This window comes from Plectropomus leopardus, chromosome 12, assembly GCF_026936395.1.
Source record: "Plectropomus leopardus strain MGB_pleo_1.0 chromosome 12, ASM2693639v1, whole genome shotgun sequence".
NCBI lineage: Eukaryota > Metazoa > Chordata > Actinopteri > Perciformes > Serranidae > Plectropomus > Plectropomus leopardus.
The window spans coordinates 35597501-35616489 of NC_142187.1; the positions used below are offsets into that span (position 1 = coordinate 35597501).

Below are 18989 nucleotides of genomic sequence, written 5' to 3' on the forward strand. Positions count from 1 at the left end.
AATCCAAAAACACCACAAATGACATGTTGACATTTTTAAAGCTCATCGGTTTGTCAGTTTACAGGAAGAGTTTTTTCACTCAGCAGCGTTTGAGCCCTGAACTCGGCAGCGGCAGCAGGACGGCGTCTCTTCCTGCTGCTTCTAACAGAGATTTTCTCAACCGAAATCTCAAAAAACTGAAACCGTAGCAGAGATTTGGAGCGACTCTGAGCATGAGGCGCAGCCCAGCACAGATCTGAGCCGTGTGGGCGAGACACAGAAACACTGCAGGGCGGACGAGCTGGAGTCAGAAAACGCTTCATACAAACCCTGAAAACAGTGAAAAAATAAAGCGTGCTCTGCTGCAGCTCTGCGCCTGTCAGACAGCAGCTGAGGGGGAAAAAGGCCCTCTCGCTCGCCGTCACCGAGTCTGACCTGACGCGACACCATAGGCCGCCCGCGCCGCCTGTCCTCTCCGCTTCAGCAAACCGGCCAATCGGAGGCTCTGATCACAGCAGCGCTGAGGCGTGATTGGCTGGCGGGCGGAGCGTCGGTGGCAGGCTGGCAGGCACGTGCATGTGTGGTCAACATGTGCTCGGCAGGGAAACACCGACGAAGCGAGAGCTCGCTCACGCACGAGACCCGCTGACAGAGAGGCGTGCAGAGACTCGAGCTGTGGTCGTTTCCGTTTGGTTCAGAAATGAATATCAAAGAAAAACAGACCTGTGAGGGGAAGCAACATCCGTCATCCGCAGAGCGATCAGTCAGTCCATCTGCTGCTTTACTGGATGAGGCTCATATAATAATAATAATAATAACAATAATTAATAATAATGATAATAAAGCATGTAAGGTCATAAACAGCTTCACAATATGTTAGTAAAAAAATTCTTGAACATGAGCACACACACAAAAAGGAAAATGGTAATAAAAAAGAAAATGGCTTGAAAAATGAAATAAAAACACAAGCTTCTCCTTGTCTTTTTCTGTTATAATAATAATAATAATAAAATCATGTAAAGCAATGAACAACTTCCCACTAAGTAAAAAGTAAAAAAAATATTACTTGAAAGAAGTAATTAAACAAAACTCGACAGACAATTTCCTTTAGGTATAGAATTATTTTCAAATATTTTTCTCTAATAATAATAAAGCATGTAAGACAATTTTTAAAAATAATTTTGATGTCACTTTCTTTTAGTTTTTACCAATTTCTTGTTATTTTTTGCTAAACTTCCTCTTTTTTGCTTATTGCCATCGTCCCATGTTTTTTGACCAAAATCAAGCCAAATTGCTTGTTTTAATGTCGTCAAATGTTAAAAAGTCCAAATTTTATTAATCGGGACAAACACATCAGGGAAGGTCATATTTATTTTCTTTGATTCTGAGTGCGCACAATAAAACATATTTCACCATCCGACTTAAAATTATGCCAGTCGAATCTGTTTTGGCTGTTCATTACAAATATTCGACGATTTGTTTTGTTCTTCGTACAAAGTGTTAAAGCGGGCGCCGCAGGACGTTCAGTGTGCATCGGCACAGCTGCAAATTCACCACCTGTAAGCAGAAGGTCTCTCTGTGCCGCTGCCTGCATGTCTGCAGCTGCTTGTATCAAAGAGTAGCTTGAAAGTCAAGAGCGCTCACTCCACAGCAAAATCTGGGGACCAAAACGTCCCAAGAAAAACACTGCACAGAAAACAAAAGAACTGCTCGGCTCGAAGCGTCTCAGTCGACTAATGAAATTTTACTCTCAAAGCTTTTGACAGCAAAAAAGGCAAAGATTAAGAGCATGTTATTCTGAGAATTCGTGTGTCAGTTTGTTTCCAGCTTGTCGTCTTCTTCTTACATCTATTTTCCACCCAAAATTAGCGTGCATAACAGTCCCACTGGCATTTCGCAGGCTGTTTTTGTAAATATTGTGGCCCTATATGCCTGATTTCACGGCAGTTTTTTCTTAAAAAAATAAAAATAAAAAATTGCAATATTAATAATCCCATTTGCTAGAATTTTTTTCTTTTATTTAAGCTCACTTTACCCCAAACAATAAACCATTTCCTAACAACAATTATAATATTCTTTTAACACCACAATACCAACGTTCAGTCTCTCCCGTCTCACCCAGTGCAGAGTCGTACGCAGCAAAGTCTCCATTTCATTACATTCAGGGAGAGTAAAATGATGATTCATCATCATTTTTTATTAAAGTAAATACAGTTACATGGGATAACATCACAATATGATGCATAACCTTTAAAAGAACCTCAGGAAACATCAGAGGATGGACTCTGATGGACTCCAGCTGACCTTTTGACCCCTGGCTCTGATTGGACAGTGGAGGACGGGTCGTTGGACGCTGTGTTGACCTCTGAACTGTCAGACTCCTGGATCAGGATGTGATTGAGATCTGTTGTTAATCTGAAGGAATTGAAAGACTCTCGAACCCTTAGGTTTATGCATATGGTAAAAATTTTGTGTAATTCACCGAATTAGCAGCTCAGCTCCTACAATAAGTCTAAAATACACTGTGGAAACTAAATAGTTACATTCAGACTGTTCAGGTCCAAAAATGCTCCATTGAAACCCATTCAAACTGACATTTTTGATCCCACAGCCATCAGAGCAGAAAAACAGGACTTGTATTATTTCTGGGTGTCATTCTGGGCTTTTGACTCTGAATTTGTCATTTTGACTATTTTCCACCCGATGAGGTCATTTTGACCATATTTGGCATCTGGAGGAAATACATGCTATTTCCACTAGGTGACCTGTCACAGTCAATGTAGCTGCTGATCACTGACATATCCCAGACTGTCAGCAGCTACACTCACACACCGACATATCCCAGACTGTCAGCAGCTACACTCACACACTGACATATCCCAGACTGTCAGCAGCTACACTCACACACTGACATATCCCAGACTGTCAGCAGCTACACTCACACACTGACATATCCCAGACTGTCAGCAGCTACACTCACACACTGAGGAGGACACAAAAAAAATTAAAAAAAAAAAAAATATATATATATATATGTGTGTGTGTGTGTGTGTGTGTAATATATATTTCATATATTTATACTTTCCATGAAAGTAGAAAATCCTATAAATGTAAAATATTTTTTATAACCACATAAAGTGCATTTATTGTGCAGAGCATTAGTTTAGTTTGAGTGTTTTACACTGCACAGAAAAATAATAATAATAAAAATCAATATTGGATCTAATCACTGACATATCCCAAACTGTGATCAGCAAAAAAAAGTCTACTTTGCATGTAGTATATTGAAAATCATACATTTTCTTTTTTTTTTTTAAATCTGAAAAAAGTGACATCATGACAAGAACCTGGCATTTAAAGGGTTAAAATTCTAAAAATGAATGAATATTTGATATTTATTATGAGGACTGATGTTGGTTAAATCAAATCAGATTAAATCAGTGAAAGCAGATAATATTTATACATTTTTCTAATGTAAAGCTTGATTTATTTTTTTGTGCGCACAGCGATTTTCGTAGATTTTGTTTCGATTTTCGGTTTGAGTGTCTCAGACTGGACGTCAGACGGTCGGACGCTCTGCTCTGTGACTGCTTCGTCACAGCAGCTGGTCTTAATTAAGCCTCATTGATCAGCTGCCATCGACCGCGCTCACCACCACACACTCGATAGATTGTGCCGGAAGTTGTCAACGGTGGAGCCGTAAAGTATTTAGTGAGCTGCAGTTTCAAACGCTCAGCTGATGAATCCGTGTTTTCTTTTCCAAACGCACGCTCGTCCGGACTGATCTGGGGTCTGATCGGGACCCGAAAACACGCCTCTGAAACTGAGCGCCGTCAGTCAGAGCAGGAAGAAGTACTCTGATCTTTGACTCAAGTAAAAGCAGTAAAACTACTGTCTAAAAATACTCTGCTGCAAGTAAAAGTCCTGCATTCATACTGTAACTGAAAGTGCTCATTAAGTGGAGTTTGACAGTAATACAAGTTATTGTTGTTTTTATGTGTTGATGAGTTTAATGTTGCAGCTGGTAACGATGGAGCTCATTTAAATGATTTTATAGTTTCATTTGTAATAATACGTCAATAAATCAGTTTATTTATAGTTTTTTTTAAAAAATAATCTGAGTCTTTAAGTCAGAGAGAATCAACTGTCTTTGCTTTGGAGACATGTTTGCAAAATGTTTCTAGGATTTTGTGACTTTTTTTTTTAATTTTTAGGATTTAAGAACACTTTTTTATGACATTTCTAAGATTTTAGGACTTTTCTCACGTTTTATGACATTTTTCAGAGTTTCTTGGATATAAGCACTTTTTTTGGATTTTAGAATTTTTCCAGGATTTTAGGATATTTCTAAGATTTTGGGACATTGCTTGGATTTTAGGATGTTTCGAGGATTTGGGGAAATTTCTAGGATTTTGGACATATCTAGTGTTTAAGTACGTGTTGTGGATTTTTGGACATTGTTTGGATTTTATGACGTTTCCAGGATTTTAGGATGTTTTTAAGATTTTTGTTCTAGAATTTTACAAAGTTTTTGGGATTTTGGGACCAAAATGGCTCTTTTTTTGATCAACGAGCTCTATTTTGATGCTGTTTTTTTGCACTCTGGCACCTTATGGAGACTAAAAGGACAAAAACATTTCACAGTATTAATCACTTTATTTTAATTGTAAATTAAAACATGATTTCGGGGGCCACCCGGCACCCTCACGCCGTCCAGATTTGTCCCGTGGGCTGTAAGTGGAGTATCACAGGTTCACAGTCGTCGTCTCTCCGTCCACCATCATACTGAAAACATGTCTCAGTCTCTCCGTGTTTTTGTCCGCGTGACCTCGTGAGCAGATTCGGGTTGTCGGTGGTCGTCGGTGAATCCTCCTCATATTCTGTGCGCTCTGAGATGTTCAGCGTGTTCCCGTCAGAGCGGCAGGACTAAAATAACGTGAGCGAGCGTTGGTGGAAGTGGCCGTCATGTGTGGGCGGTCTGGACTTCTCTCCTCGTTTCTAAAATCAGACGGTCTGCTCACAGCTTCAGCTCGAGTTTGAACCACAGCGTAACTTTCTCCGTCTGATCTCTCTGTCGGTGGTCAAAGAGCGTTTTAACCTTCAGTGTGCCGTGTTTTTGTTTTCCTCCGTGACGTCACTCAGCTGTCAGCTGCTCTCAGCTCATAACCGCAGAAAACAGGAAACACGGGACTGCAGGTACGAGCGCAGCTGCTGTTTTATGTTCAGAGCGTGAAGTTGAATAGATTAAGGGCTTGTATGATCATGACAAGACTAAAAATAGTCAAGAAATTTGCACGTCACGCTTTCCAGGCCTGGAAAAGTTTTGGAAAAGGAAATATACCCTGAGAGTTGTGTAAAAGTCATGGAAATTAAAGATTTGAAAGTCCAAAGATGTTTTCTGTTTTTGCAGTTTCTCACTGTGATAAAACACAACATGCCAAAAATCACTGAAAACCTTTAAAAAAAGGAAATTGCCAAAATCTTTTCCTTAAAAATGGCCAATTATTTTTAAAAAAAAAGATTTTTTAATTGCCCTGAATAAATAAAGAAAAAATGCCAAAATGTTGTCTTCAAAAGTCACCAAAAATTAAAAATAAATTGCAAAAATGTTTTCTTAAAAAAAAAACACCAAACATTTTTAGAGAAAAATAAGTTGCCAATTTTTATTTTTTATTTATTTTTTTAATTGCCTAAATTTTAAGGGGGACACTTGTACCGTCATGCACCGTCATGTACCGTATGCCCCGGTGAAATTTCAGGAGTCCTGCTTTTCATCTAAAGACACAAAAACAACGGCCACTACCAGCAGCTCCACTGCACAGCAGAGTACATATTTTAGTTTAATTTTCATGCATAAATATGTCGTTCCATAATGAATAGACAATATTTTCTCTATTAAAAACACAACGCGTTAAGGAGGCGGGCTGCAGGAGGCCAGCGGGGCGTTCAGTAATCAAAGTATTTACAGAAATGTGGCGTTTTTCTCAGACATTTGACTGACAAACAGAAAAGATAATAATAGAGAGTACATGAAGTATTTTCTCCTCCAGTTAGACTCTAGAGGGATATTCCTCCTCGCCTCCGTGTGTTCCTCTTCATCACATCCCTGAATCATCCAGAAGCCCTCCTCCTCCTCCTCCTCCTCCTCCTCAACATCCTGCTACATCCGCTCCGTGCTGATGCTCCTATTTATAGCAGCTTTTGGCAGGCAGGAGTCGGCGCTGTGCCTCCTCCTCCTCCGCCTCCTCGGCTCTCAGAGCGCCGTCGAGGAGGAGGAGGAGGAGGAGGAGGAGGAGGCCGCGGCTCTCTTCAGGCAGACAGTGTCATCAGTGGAAACCTCCCCTTTGCCTCCTACGTCCACATTTCCATTTGTGCTGTCCTCGTCCACAGTGAGTGGGCTCAGTGTCTCGCTGAAGGACGCGCCGACATTAGGCTGAACTGTGGTGTGTTCACAGGACCGTCTCACTGTCGTTCACATCAGCGCCTCCCCCCTCCCTCCGTGTTTTATATCTTAATAACAGACGGTGAAAATGTCATCAGTTCTGAACACTGAGTGCAGCTTTTATGAGACGTGTGGGCTCAGACGCTGCAGCGCGCTGACAACACGGAGCCAGCCGAACCCGAAAACCTCTGATACTCACAGATGCTCACTTACAGCCCCCGGCACAAATCAGATTTACACTGGGAGTTGTTTTCGTACCCCCACACTCCCCGACAGAGGTCCTAGATATGACCCTGATGTCCTAAAATCTTTGAAATGTTCTAAAATCTTTGAAATGTGCTAAAATCCTAGAAACTCGCTAAAATCTTAAAAATGTTCTAAATGCTAAAAATGTGCTAACATCATGGAGATGTGTTAAAATCATTGAAAGATGCTAAAATCTTAGCATTAACTTAAATCACCAAAAAAATTTGAAGGGAAAAAATTGCCAAAAATGTTTTAAGAAAATATATTTGACAGATTTTTTTAAGGAAAGGAAATCACAAAAAAAAATCAGAAAGAAAATTCACCCAAAAATGAGCCAAAAATGTTTTCTTTAAATATCACCAAAAACTTTTTTTTTTTTTCAAATAGTGAAAACAGTGAGTTCATGTGATTGTTTTTGTCATAAAGAGCTTCTGACACGTATGTTATATGTCACACTAGAAGCCGACACTGTTGCGTTAAACGTCCCAACTCTTTTGTTTCCGTGATGCCGGCATGCTGTCTAAAAATCACACCCTGGAGTCACATGATGCTGCTGTCATTTAGTTCTGTGACAAAAGCAAAAGAAGGTGTAAAAATGAGACTTTGTAAGGGCTCTATATCTCAATGTAAAATTTGGTACTATATTATACTCATACTTAAACTCCTTTTTATTTCATTTAATTTTTTTTCTGTTTTTTTTTTTTGTTTTTTTACATTGATAGTCTGCATGTTGTCAAGCTTGAAAAGGTATATTAGTCCTGAAGAGATAATGTTTTATTATTTGGGACACATAAAGCAGAATTCAGTCAGAAATCATGTAGTTATTTCGAGGGGAAACAGATCCAGGTCTTGGTGAGATTTCCAGAGAAACAGTCAATAATTCACCGCGTTGACTCGATGCAGTCGACGCTGGCTGCAGGTCGGTTTAAGTATCATCTGCCCTCATTAGATCAGAGCGCGACGTCGTGGATAATGACTGCAGACGCAGCTCAGGCTTCACATTAACGTACATTCAAAAAACTTCACTTTCACATCTGTAGACGTCATCTCAAACTTCTCCCTGACCGTCGATAAAACTGAAAAGTGTTAAAAGTCGGAACTCTTGAGACAGAAAAGCGTATTACATGATCCTCATCGGCACGCTGACTTTGCGCAGTTATCGTCAAAGTGTTTTTGATGCTTTGAGATCAGCTTAAAGACCTGCTGTCTCTGCCGAGCGTCAGGGTCGGCCCGCGGGTTTGGAAGGCATGTTGTCTTTGTAAAAAAAATAAAATATGTAAAGAAAAAAAAGCTGGAATTTTTTCTCAAAAGCACCTAAATGTTAAAAAAATATTATAGAATATAAATATAGAAAAAAAATCATTATAAATTGTCCGAAAAATTTTCAGAGAATAAAATTGCCAGATTCACAAAACAAACAAAAAAATATGCCCAAAACAAACCTTTTCTATAGACCTTTTCCTCTCTGCAGCCGAAGACAGGAACACGTTTCAGCGTCGTGTTGTTCGGATTCAGAAGAAGCTTCGGGAGTAGATCAGAGGGTGTTGGTGAAATGTGAGATTTCTCTGCTTAAAATTGTGAAACAGTGAGGTGCTGCTCAGCTGCTCAGCTGTTAGCGCTGCTCAGCTGTTGGCGCTGCTCAGCTGTTGGCGCTGCTCAGCTGTTGGCGCTGCTCAGCTGTTAGCGCTGCTCAGGTGTTGGCGCTGCTCAGCTGTTGGCGCTGCTCAGCTGTTAGCGCTGCTCAGGTGTTGGCGCTGCTCAGCTGTTGGCGCTGCTCAGCTGTTGGCGCTCAGAAGATGATTCAGGCTTGTTGATGCGTTTGAGTGCTGAGGTCTCTTCAGGAGGCATGAAGCCGAGGACGCTGACGGAAATCACGTGGTGTTGAGCTTCGGTCATTGTGTGGGAATCAGTCTGTTGTTTTTCGTGTTTACGCTGTGAAACGTTTCTGTGACTTTCAGCGTCCGTTAACCCTTTAAAAACTGACCAAATGGGTTGTTTTCTTTGAAATGCATGGGAAGAAGCCAGTGACCAAATTTAAGTTTAAGAAAATGGCCTAAAAATTAGTAAGAAATAATTTTTAAAAGTTGCTAAATAATTGCCTGAATGTAAACACCAAAATATTATTTAAATAATCATAAAACAAACAAGAAAATTACCTGAAGACAATGCTTAATTTTTTTTTATTTTTAAAATAAATTAAATGTATTTTTTTTAAACATTTTTTCCTTGTTGTTTTTTCTGCTTCAAATATGTGACATATTTTATTTTTTATTTTTTGTTTTCCGTCCGCTTTAATTGAAGGTGGAGTACCATTTTCACGTGTGAGATCTTCACATGTGGTTTTCACCTGTGATAATTCACAGTTCAACACGTATGTCAGGTGTGACATGTAGGAAATGAGAATGTGTTCACGTCGTGTGAAGCAGCTTCTTCCGTACGATGATGATGATGATGATGATGATGTTGTTGTGGTGTTGAGTGTTTGTTCAGATTCACACCTCCTGGTCCTGCAGGTGTTCTCTGTCTCCGTCTTTCTCTCTGTCTCTGTGTCTCTCTGTCTCTGTCTGTCTCTCTGTCTCTGTGTCTCTCTGTCTCTGTCTCTGTGTCTCTCTGTCTCTGTCTCTCTGTCTCTGTCTCTGTCTCTCTGTCTCTCTGTCTCTGTCTCTCTGTCTCTCTGTCTCTCTGTCTCTGTCTCTCTGTCTCTGTCTCTGTCTCTGTCTCTGTGTCTCTCTGTCTCTGTCTCTGTGTCTCTGTCTCTCTGTCTCTGTCTCTCTGTCTCTGTCTCTGTCTCTGTGTCTCTCTGTCTCTTTCTCTGTCTCTCTGTCTCTGTCTCTGTCTCTGTGTCTCTCTGTCTCTGTCTCTCTGTCTCTGTCTCTGTCTCTCTGTCTCTGTCTCTGTGTCTCTCTGTCTCTGTCTCTGTGTCTCTCTGTCTCTTTCTCTGTCTCTCTGTCTCTGTGTCTCTGTTTCTGTCTCTCTGTCTCTGTCTCTCTGTCTCTGTGTCTCTGTTTCTGTCTCTCTGTCTCTGTCTCTCCGTCTATCGTTGCGTCTGTGTCTGGCAGCTCTCAGGCTGATCGGTGGACGCGTCCCCCTTCGCTCGCAGGTTGTTGTACCTGAAGACAGTGGACGGTTCTGCGTGTCGGTTTAGTTCGGCGTGGCCTCGATGTGTGCGGACCAGTGATTTAAAAGACGTGAAGTTACATTATAGGACCCACGAGAAAAAAGTGCTTTGATCAGAGCAGAATGTGAGCTTTTTCCTCTCGTAAGATCAATCAGTCAGTCAGTCAATCAATCAATCAATCAATCAATCAATGATAGCGCTTTTCATACAAGCAAAACTGTAAGACTAAAAATAAAAGTGCGTTTTAAAACCGGGGAGTGAGGAAACAGCAGAGGCACAATCCGACCTTTAGATACAAAAATAATAATATTAAATAAAGACTCCAGATATATGCAGGGAAATGTACAGTAATAGATCAAATGTTAAAACAATAAAATTATAAAATAATAATTAAAAAAAAAACAGACAAAAATGTATTTCGATAATAGTCGGTGAATTAGATGAAATTCCCAGAGTCCTCTGCTGCCAGCGTGCAGGGATCATTTGGGCGAGTGTCGGTGGGCGACCAGCGACCTGCCAGCCGATCCGTCCCGCAGCCAATCAGACGCGGGATAATCCCGTTCGGATTAACGTCCCTTTGAAGCGGCTGGCGGCAGCGTTTCAGGTTTTCGCTGATCCGAAACCTGCGACTGAAGCAAAGAGGATCAGTCTTCGTCAAAACCAACGCAGGCGCCCAAAGACCCGAGAGTACCCGAGCGGCTTAATAACTGTGTTTCCGAGTGAACGCCGATACGAGTGAAACGCAGAGGGAACGCTCTTCTGCTCTCTCCGAACCAAACACACACACACACACACACACACACTCATATCGCTCAGCACACACACACACACACACACACACACACACAAAAACACACACACACACTCATATCGCTCAGCACACACACACACAAACGCACACACAAACACACACACAAACACACACACACACACACTCATACCGCTCAGCACACACACAAACACACACACACACACACACACACACAAATACACACAAACACACACACACAAAACCACACACAAACACACACACACACACACAAACACACACAAACACAAACACACACACAAAAACACACAAAAACACACACACACACACACACTCATACCGCTCAGCACACACACAAACACACACAAATACACACAAACACACACACACACACACACACACTCATATCGCTCAGCACACACAGACACACAGACACACAGACAATACTATTAAAAAATACTAAGCAAAGTGGTCATTTCCCTTTGATTTTGTGGTCAGTTTTCTGTGATTTTGTGGTCAGTTTTCTGTGATTTTGTGGTCAGTTTTCTTTGATTTTGTGGTCAGTTTTCTGTGATTTTGTGGTCAGTTTTCTGTGATTTTGTGGTCAGTTTTCTGTGATTTTGTGGTCAGTTTTCTGTGATATTGTTCTCATTGTTATTGATTTTGTGCTGATTTTGATTTCTGTGGTTCTGAGGCTTCATATATTAATGGTTGAATTTAGCGTGAACACTGAGCACAGTTTGATCCGACGTGTTTCACAGCTGATCGCTGATCAAACCGCTGATTGATTCACTTCCTGCAGTAGACTCAAAGCGTCCCCCCGTCTGTCCAGAGTGGACGCTGAGGGCGTCCATCCCTGCGTTATGTAACTGTGAGGACGGCGGCGTCTCACCTCTCTGCTGTTCGATTCAGAGAAACGATGAGTAAGACTCGCCGCTGTGACTCATCGAGACGCGAAGCTGAATGTTTTCGGCCACTTTTAAACTTTACAGTTTGTTGGAGTCGTCTTTTTTTCGTCGCTCTCTGCTGATCCTCACAGGAGACGCTGCTGTCTGTGGTTTTATACTTTGGGATTTTTTCTTTGTAAGTTTTTCTGTAAACGACATTCGACTATCGGACTCTGCTGGATAAACTACAGCTGCTTCTCAAAACAATATTATGAAGAAGTTCAGTATTTTCCATCAGTTATTTAAGAAAGACAAGTTAATATACTCGAGACTCATTACAGAAACTAAATGTTTCAGGCATTTCTCTGTTTTAATTTGTATAATTATGACCTGCAGCTAGAATAAAATGTAAAAAAAATGAATTCAAATATTAGAAACAGCTGACCCAAAAAAGGAGCCCCAAACAGTTATTGAGCTTATAAACGACAATGTTTAATTCTCTGAATTATTTCAGGAAATATTCAGATAATTTCTGATTTTAATGAGTTTATGAACCACAATCATCAAAATTAAAACAAAAAGGCTTGAAATATTTACGGATAATGAATATGGGATATATGAAAGTTTACCCTTTTGAATTAAATTACTAAGAATAATTAACTCTTTCATGATGTTGTATTTTTTTAAGATGCAGCTGTATTGATTGGAGCTGAGGAGACGCTGAATACCCATGAGCCTCAGCTGCTGTGTCCCTGCAGCAGCAGGAGCTGTGAATCAGAGCAGAAATTCATTTTAAAAAAGAACAAAACACTTTGCCGAAGTCTTTCCCGCTCGACCAGAATCCAGAAGAAAATTAATTTAATATTTGGGGTCTGCTTCAGTATCGCTCACACTCGTATCGCTCTGCACACAAAATTCAAAATCAAGCTGTAAAAAATATTAAACATTAATATTGTTTTCTACTTTCATTGAACATATTTTTTAAACCAACATCAGTCCGAACTATAAATGTCAAATATTCATTATTTTTTGGAATTTTAACCCCTTAAATGTCAGTTTTTTTGTCATGATGCCACAAAGTTTTAAGATAACAAAAATAATCTACTAAGCGTCTATTATACTGAAAATCATTCATTTTTCTGGTGTTTTTTTCCCATAATCACACTCTGGGATGTGTCAATGATCAGCAGCAACATTGATTTTTATACATTATTATTTTTGTGTCAAAGTGTCAAATACTCACACTCACATCACTCTGCACACAAAATACACTTTTCAAAATCAGGCTTTAAAAAATATTATAAATTAATACGATTTTCTACAGTGGAAATAGCATGTATTTCCTCCATATGCCAAATATGGTCAAAATGACCTCATCGGGTGGAAAATAGTCAAAATGACAAATTCAGAGTCAAAAGCCCAGAATGACACCCAGAAATAATACAAGTCCTGTTTTTCTGCTCTGATGGCTGTGGGATCAAAAATGTCAGTTTGAATGGGTTTCAATGGAGCATTTTTGGACCTGAACAGTCTGAATGTAACTATTTAGTTTCCACAGTGTATTTTAGACTTATTGTAGGAGCTGAGCTGCAAATTCACTGATTACACTCAAATACACAATCTGGACTACATTTAGGACACATGCATCAACACACACACAGTTATCACAGACAGACGGGGACGGCTGCGTTTTTACGCCGAAGGTTCCTCGTTGGTTTGGTTTTTTAAAAAAGACAAACGAAGGTGGAGACTTGGACCAGCTGCTCCGTCTGACCGGCTGTCTGTCTTTTTTTGCCGTTACAGAAGTACAGGCACCACGATGAGGACTCGTCCCCCCAGGACCAGAGCTCCCCCCAGCTGACGGAGGAGGCGGGGGGACCCGAGCTGGTCCAGGTAGCGGAGAAGAATCTGTCCCAGATCGAGAACGTGCACGGATACGTCACCCACGCTCACATCTCCCCCATGAAGGTAGGACACCAGGACGGACTCAACGTCTGTCCTTACTGCTCTCTCCTGTCTCTCCTCTGTCTCTCCTCTGTCTCTCCTCTGTCTCTCTTTCTTTTTATTCGTTCATTCACAACTTGCACCATGAGACGATAACAAAGTCCTCAAACGAGACGATAATTTGGTCCAAACGTCCCTAAATGAGACAATAATTAAGTCCTTATGTCCTCAAACAAAATGACATGATAATTAAGTCCTGATGTCAATGACAATGATAACGTCTCAATGTCCTCAAAAGAGACTTAAAAACATCTCAATGTCCAAATGTCCTCAGACAGGATGTTAATAAAGTGCTAATGACCTCAAATAAGACAGTAAAAATGTCTCATTGTCCTCAAACAAGATGATAATTAAGTCCCGATGTCCTCAAATGAGGCGATAATAAAGTCCCAACGTCCTTAAACGAGACAATAACAAAGTCCAAATGTCCTCACACAACATGTTAATAAAGTCTCAATGACTTCAAACAAGGGGATAATTACGTCTCAATGTCCTTGAACAAGATGATATTTAAGTCCCGATGTCCTAAAAACAAGACAAGGAGATAGTAAAGTCCTGATGTCCTCAGGAGACAACAATAAAGTCTCATGTCCTCAAAAAAGACAATAATAACGTCTCTGTGTCTTCAAATAAGAGGATATTAAAGTCCTGATGTCCTCGATGGCGTCCCTCAGCAGCCTCTGAGGTCTCTATTTTGTCTTGAATCCGTCAGTTTGTGTTTCAAATAAACTTTATGAAGCAAAAATCCAAAAAGTTTCATCAGTTTTTGTAAATTTTCCACTTTAGTGTCAGAAGTGTCTCTGCGAGTCTCTGTCCTGTCTTCTGTCTTTATCTCTGTTCATGTATTTATATTTACAGACGAATGTATATCCGTCTGTCTCCACACACACACACACACACACACACACACACACACACACAGGCGTGTTGCTTGTGTGTGTTGCCTAAATGTGTTTCATTAAATCATTGAAGCTGCTGTGAAGCTCATACCTGTTCCCGCTCATTTTACCTGTCCCCCCGCCACGACCCCATCACACACACACACACATGCACACACATGCACACACACACACACACACACACACACACACACACACACACACCTGTCAGGTGTGTGTTTGACCCCCTGACGTCACAGTCTCTGCAGTTTGACCCTTTAAAATCTGAGCAGTATTTTTTGTTTTTTTTGAAACTTTGGTAAAATGCAGTGAGCAACTTAAGCAACTTAAATTACTCAAAATTAGCAACATTTGCAAAAAGAAAGAAAAACAGTATATAATTATATATATTATGTATATGTTAATAATATACAAATGTGTACAGCTGCATCTCAAAAAAATAGAATATAGTGAAAAAAAAATGTAAGTTTAATAAATTCTAGATTATTACATAAAGTAAAATGTTTCAAGCATTTTTCAGTTTTGATTTTTATAGTTATGACCTACAGAGAGAAAAATGTAATAAGAATAGTAATCAGAAAATACATAAAAATAAAAAAATATACATTAATTAAGATTTAAAGTATTAATTATATTTTATAAATAACTCTGAATCTTTAAAAATGCAGTATGATCTATAATAATTTATTTTATGAGAGATTTCAGCAAACAGAGATAATTCTGATCTTCTGAAAATGTGAGTTAAAAAACGTTGAAAAAAAATGTTGAAAAATAAATATTTTTTAAAAAAGTGAAAAGAAATGTAAAAACATTAAGCAGATTTTTTTAAAAAGCTTTTGAACTGATGGGCTGATTTATTCTCTTATTATTCATCAGCCAGCGGTTTCCATCGTTATGTAAAATCTCCGTCTCTGCCGTCTGTGTGTTTGGAGTCGATGAAGTCGATCTGCAGATGAGCTGAGATCTGATGTTTCGCAGCGTTTTATCACGCTGCCGTGGTCATGGTAACAGAGGCGAGGAGATCAGACTCACGGAGAAAAAACAGACCGTGGGGCTCTTCTGCCACCGTGTGGCGTTCAGACGGACCGACGTCTCGAGGACGATTCACAGCTTCTGAGTTTATTGTCTGACAAACGGTTAATTCTCAAAAATAAAAGAGAGAAATTACAGCAGAACTTTGACCTGATAACTCGTGTCGGTCCTGCATGTTAAATTTATATCAGACAAAAAAATAAAATCTTAAAATGCTTCAACATTAAAAGATCAGCTTATTTTATGTTTATTTTATTTTGTTTTATTTTATTTTATTTATATTTTATTGGGCTGCAAAACAACAAAAATCATAAGAGAAAAGCAAGATGTGTCAAAGGTTTAATTACTTATAAAAAGCGTTTTAATGCAGCAGAAAAAAAGTGACGCTGAAATAAGTTTCAAAGGTTATAAAAATTGGGACAAATTTACTTTGTCCCAATTTCATCATTAATGTTTTTATCTATTTTGAATTAGAAATTTTATAATTCATTAAACACAAATTAAAACCAAATTCTTAACCTCTTCACTGACAAGTAAATATATTTATAAAATAATATAAAATCAAATGTATATTATAAATAAATCATGATTCATCAGCATCTTAAAATTGTTCTTAAATACGAGAAACATCCCGAAAACATGAAAATGTCCTGAAATGAAACATCCCAAAATCAGAGAATTGTCCTAAAATCCTAAAGAAGTCCTGAAATCTTAAAAATCTCCTTAAATCCTAAAGAAGTCCTGAAATGTTAAAAATGCTCTAAAATATGAGAAACGTCCTGAAAATTAAGAATTTGGTCGAAACATCCGCAAATCAGAGAATAAAATCTTAAAAATGTCCAACAATCCTAAAAGAAGTCCTGACATCTCAAACATCCTAAAATCCTAAAATAAGAAATGATGATATAAAATAATGAAATATTTTCATTATTTTAAAAATATTTATTTATAAATAAATAAAATAAACTTTTCTGGTAAAACTTTTTATTTGACTTCTTAAACTTTTTTTCTACATTTGAAGCTCAAAGTCTGAAAAGTTTGCCAGCTGACGCTCTGACTGTGGATCTGGTTCAACACAATAGCAACAGGTTGTTAAACTGGTCCCCGGTCTGTCCCCTCCACCTGTCCATTTCCTGGAGGCGTCTCCAGGTGTCCATGTGGGGCGGGACCAGAGGGACCAGCTGTCCAATCGCAGCCTCAGCAGCTCCTCAGAAAGCGCTGCCCGCTGTCAGCCCGTCCGTCTGTGATTCATCCCATCACATCCGAGTCCCTCATGCCTCCTCCGTCCTCTGTCCTCCGTCCTCCGTCTTCAGTCTCTCCTCCTGTCTGTGTCCACTCAGAGTCTTCTCCTCTTAACTCTGTCTTCATTTCTGTCTTTCTGTCCCCCAAATAACTTCCAGATGCTCCTTATTTCAGTCAATGTTTTTGACAAACTAGAGCGTCTTTTCTGCTGGTCCTCTCTCTCTGTCTCTTCTGTCTGTCCCCTGTAAGGATGATCTGTCTCTCTCCTGCTTTGCCTTTTCTTTCTGTATTTTGACCCCGGCGAGACTCCGTCTGTCCTCCTGCTCCTCCTGTATCCTGTAGGTAGCGTCTCTGGAGTGCATCTTTGACGGCTCCTCAGCGTTAGGACAGCAGCACCTCCCGGAGCTCCCCTCCCCCACGTCCTCCACCCTCTATACCCACGGCGAGGACAGCCCCGTCCCCTCCTGCTCCTCCAACCCCTACCCCCCGATCCAGGTAACCCCCCACCACCCCTCCACCCCCGCCCCTCCCATGCTCTCACTTCAGTAGTGCTGGGAAAAAAAAAACAAAAAACATTTAGTTTGAACTTTATATTTACGTTCATGAGAGTTTATCTTCCCGAGACCACGTTCATATTCAAAAAGTCCCGCCTAAAAAGCCTCCACTGAGACGGTTTGACCGGATCTCAGTCACCAGCCAGTTTTGAGACACTCATTTAGGTTTTTAAGCTAAGCTAAGCTGAGCTACGTTAAGTTAAGTTAAGTTAAGTTAAGTTGAGTTAAGTTAAGTTAAGTTAAGTTAAACTAAGTTAAACTAAGTTAAGTTAAGTTAATCCTTTGTCCCACAGTGGGACAGATGTGCTGAATTGAATGTGTAGGTCTTAACTATGAACCTCAAGGTTCACACGGTCATGGAAAAACTGGAAAAGCCATTAAATTTGGCCTGGAAATGTTTTGGAAAACTAAGTATACCTTGAAAACTTTGAAAGAATCATGGGATTTTGTTTCAAAAACCTGTTTAGTAACACATATTGTGTTCTGGGACTGTAGGAAATTTGAAAATCCAACAATAATTCCTGTTTTTACAGTTTCTGGGTGTGATGAAAGTTAATTTTCACTGAAAACATGCAGCTTTGGAGAGCGTGTTTTAAAGAAAAAAAAACTCAAAATATTTTCTTCAAAGATTTCCAAAACTAAATTGCCAAAATGTTTTCTTTAAAATTAGCCAAATGATTTTAAGGTTTAAAAAAAAAAGCCAAAAATCAAAAAAATGTTCTAAGCCAAATTTTTTTCTCTAAATATTGACAAATTTAATAAAAAGTGCCAGATTATTTTTTAAAAAGCTATAATATAGTGATGAAAACAACTGATCAGGAATACCGATGTGCGATTCAGAGAATTTATGATCTTTAAAATTTGCCTCATGGAAAACTTTCTTGGTAAAAATGTGAGTGAACCCTGGCAAAGTTTGGATGAATGTCATCTTATTTGCCAAAATATTTAAAGGTTAAAAACAATTTCCAAAATGTTTTCTTTAGAAATTAGACAAAAAAATTTTAGTGAGAAAAAACTTGCCAACATGTTTACTTAAAAAGATATAAGATATTTTTGTCAAAAATTGCCAAAATATTTTTAAAAGTCGCCAAAAAAAGAAAAAATGTTATCTTTTCAAACTGCCAAAAAAGTTCTCTCTTTTTTTGAAAAAAGCCCAAAATATTTTCGTCAGAAAAATAAAAAAAAGTTGACAAAAATTTTCAAAGAAGAAAAAGCCAACAACTTTTCTTTAAACTGCCAAAAAAGCCAAAAATATTTTCTCCAACAACTTCCCAAAAAAAATCCCCAAATGTTTTTTAATCAACAAAAGACTTACAGGAAAAAAAAGCCAAAACATTTTCTTCCATAAAAAAAAACCAACAAAAATAAAAAGTTCAGTATTTCCTTCTGAGGTGAAGCAGAGCAGAAAGTAGCTTAAACAGAATAAAGTGAAGTTCCTCAAACTTGTACTCGAGTAGAAGTACTCAGTTACATTCCAGCGCTCACTGGGTCCTGACATCAGACCGAACCGAGCGCTGCCGGTCGGGACGTCCTCGCCGTCCCGGGGTTTCTGCTCACGGTGACTCTGTGGCGGAGAAATCTCGTCCTGCTCCTCTTTGTTTCCTCTACGTTTGATGTGCGGCGGACGCCCGTCCCCGCGCTGACGTCAGCAGGCAGCTATCTCCGGCGCCGCCGCCCGCGATAACGCAGTGAATGAATCCTCACATCCCACAAAGATGCCGCCGGCTGCGAGGACGCACTGCACACTCCTCTTTTTATTATTCCTTTCATTTTTTCATCTCTTCCTCCGCCTCTCGCTCGCTCTCCTCAGCAGCGCC

At 39.5% G+C, this 18989-nt stretch overlaps 1 protein-coding gene across 18 annotated transcripts in view; it reads left to right on the top strand.

Annotated features, from left to right (window-relative positions):
- LOC121951929 (discs large homolog 1-like protein) overlaps window positions 1-18989 on the top strand; it is a 122234-nt gene that overhangs the window by 51515 nt on the left and 51730 nt on the right. For 9 of the 18 annotated variants that reach the window (XM_088085977.1, XM_088085978.1, XM_088085984.1 and 6 more), the window contains one exon: window positions 13245-13409. In XM_088085977.1, the coding sequence (XP_087942103.1) occupies window positions 13245-13409 (165 nt within the window). Of the gene's footprint in view, window positions 1-13244; window positions 13410-16960; window positions 17114-18989 lie in introns of all 18 variants that reach the window. The other 9 variants (XM_088085991.1, XM_088085975.1, XM_088085976.1 and 6 more) reach the window with 2 other exon arrangements.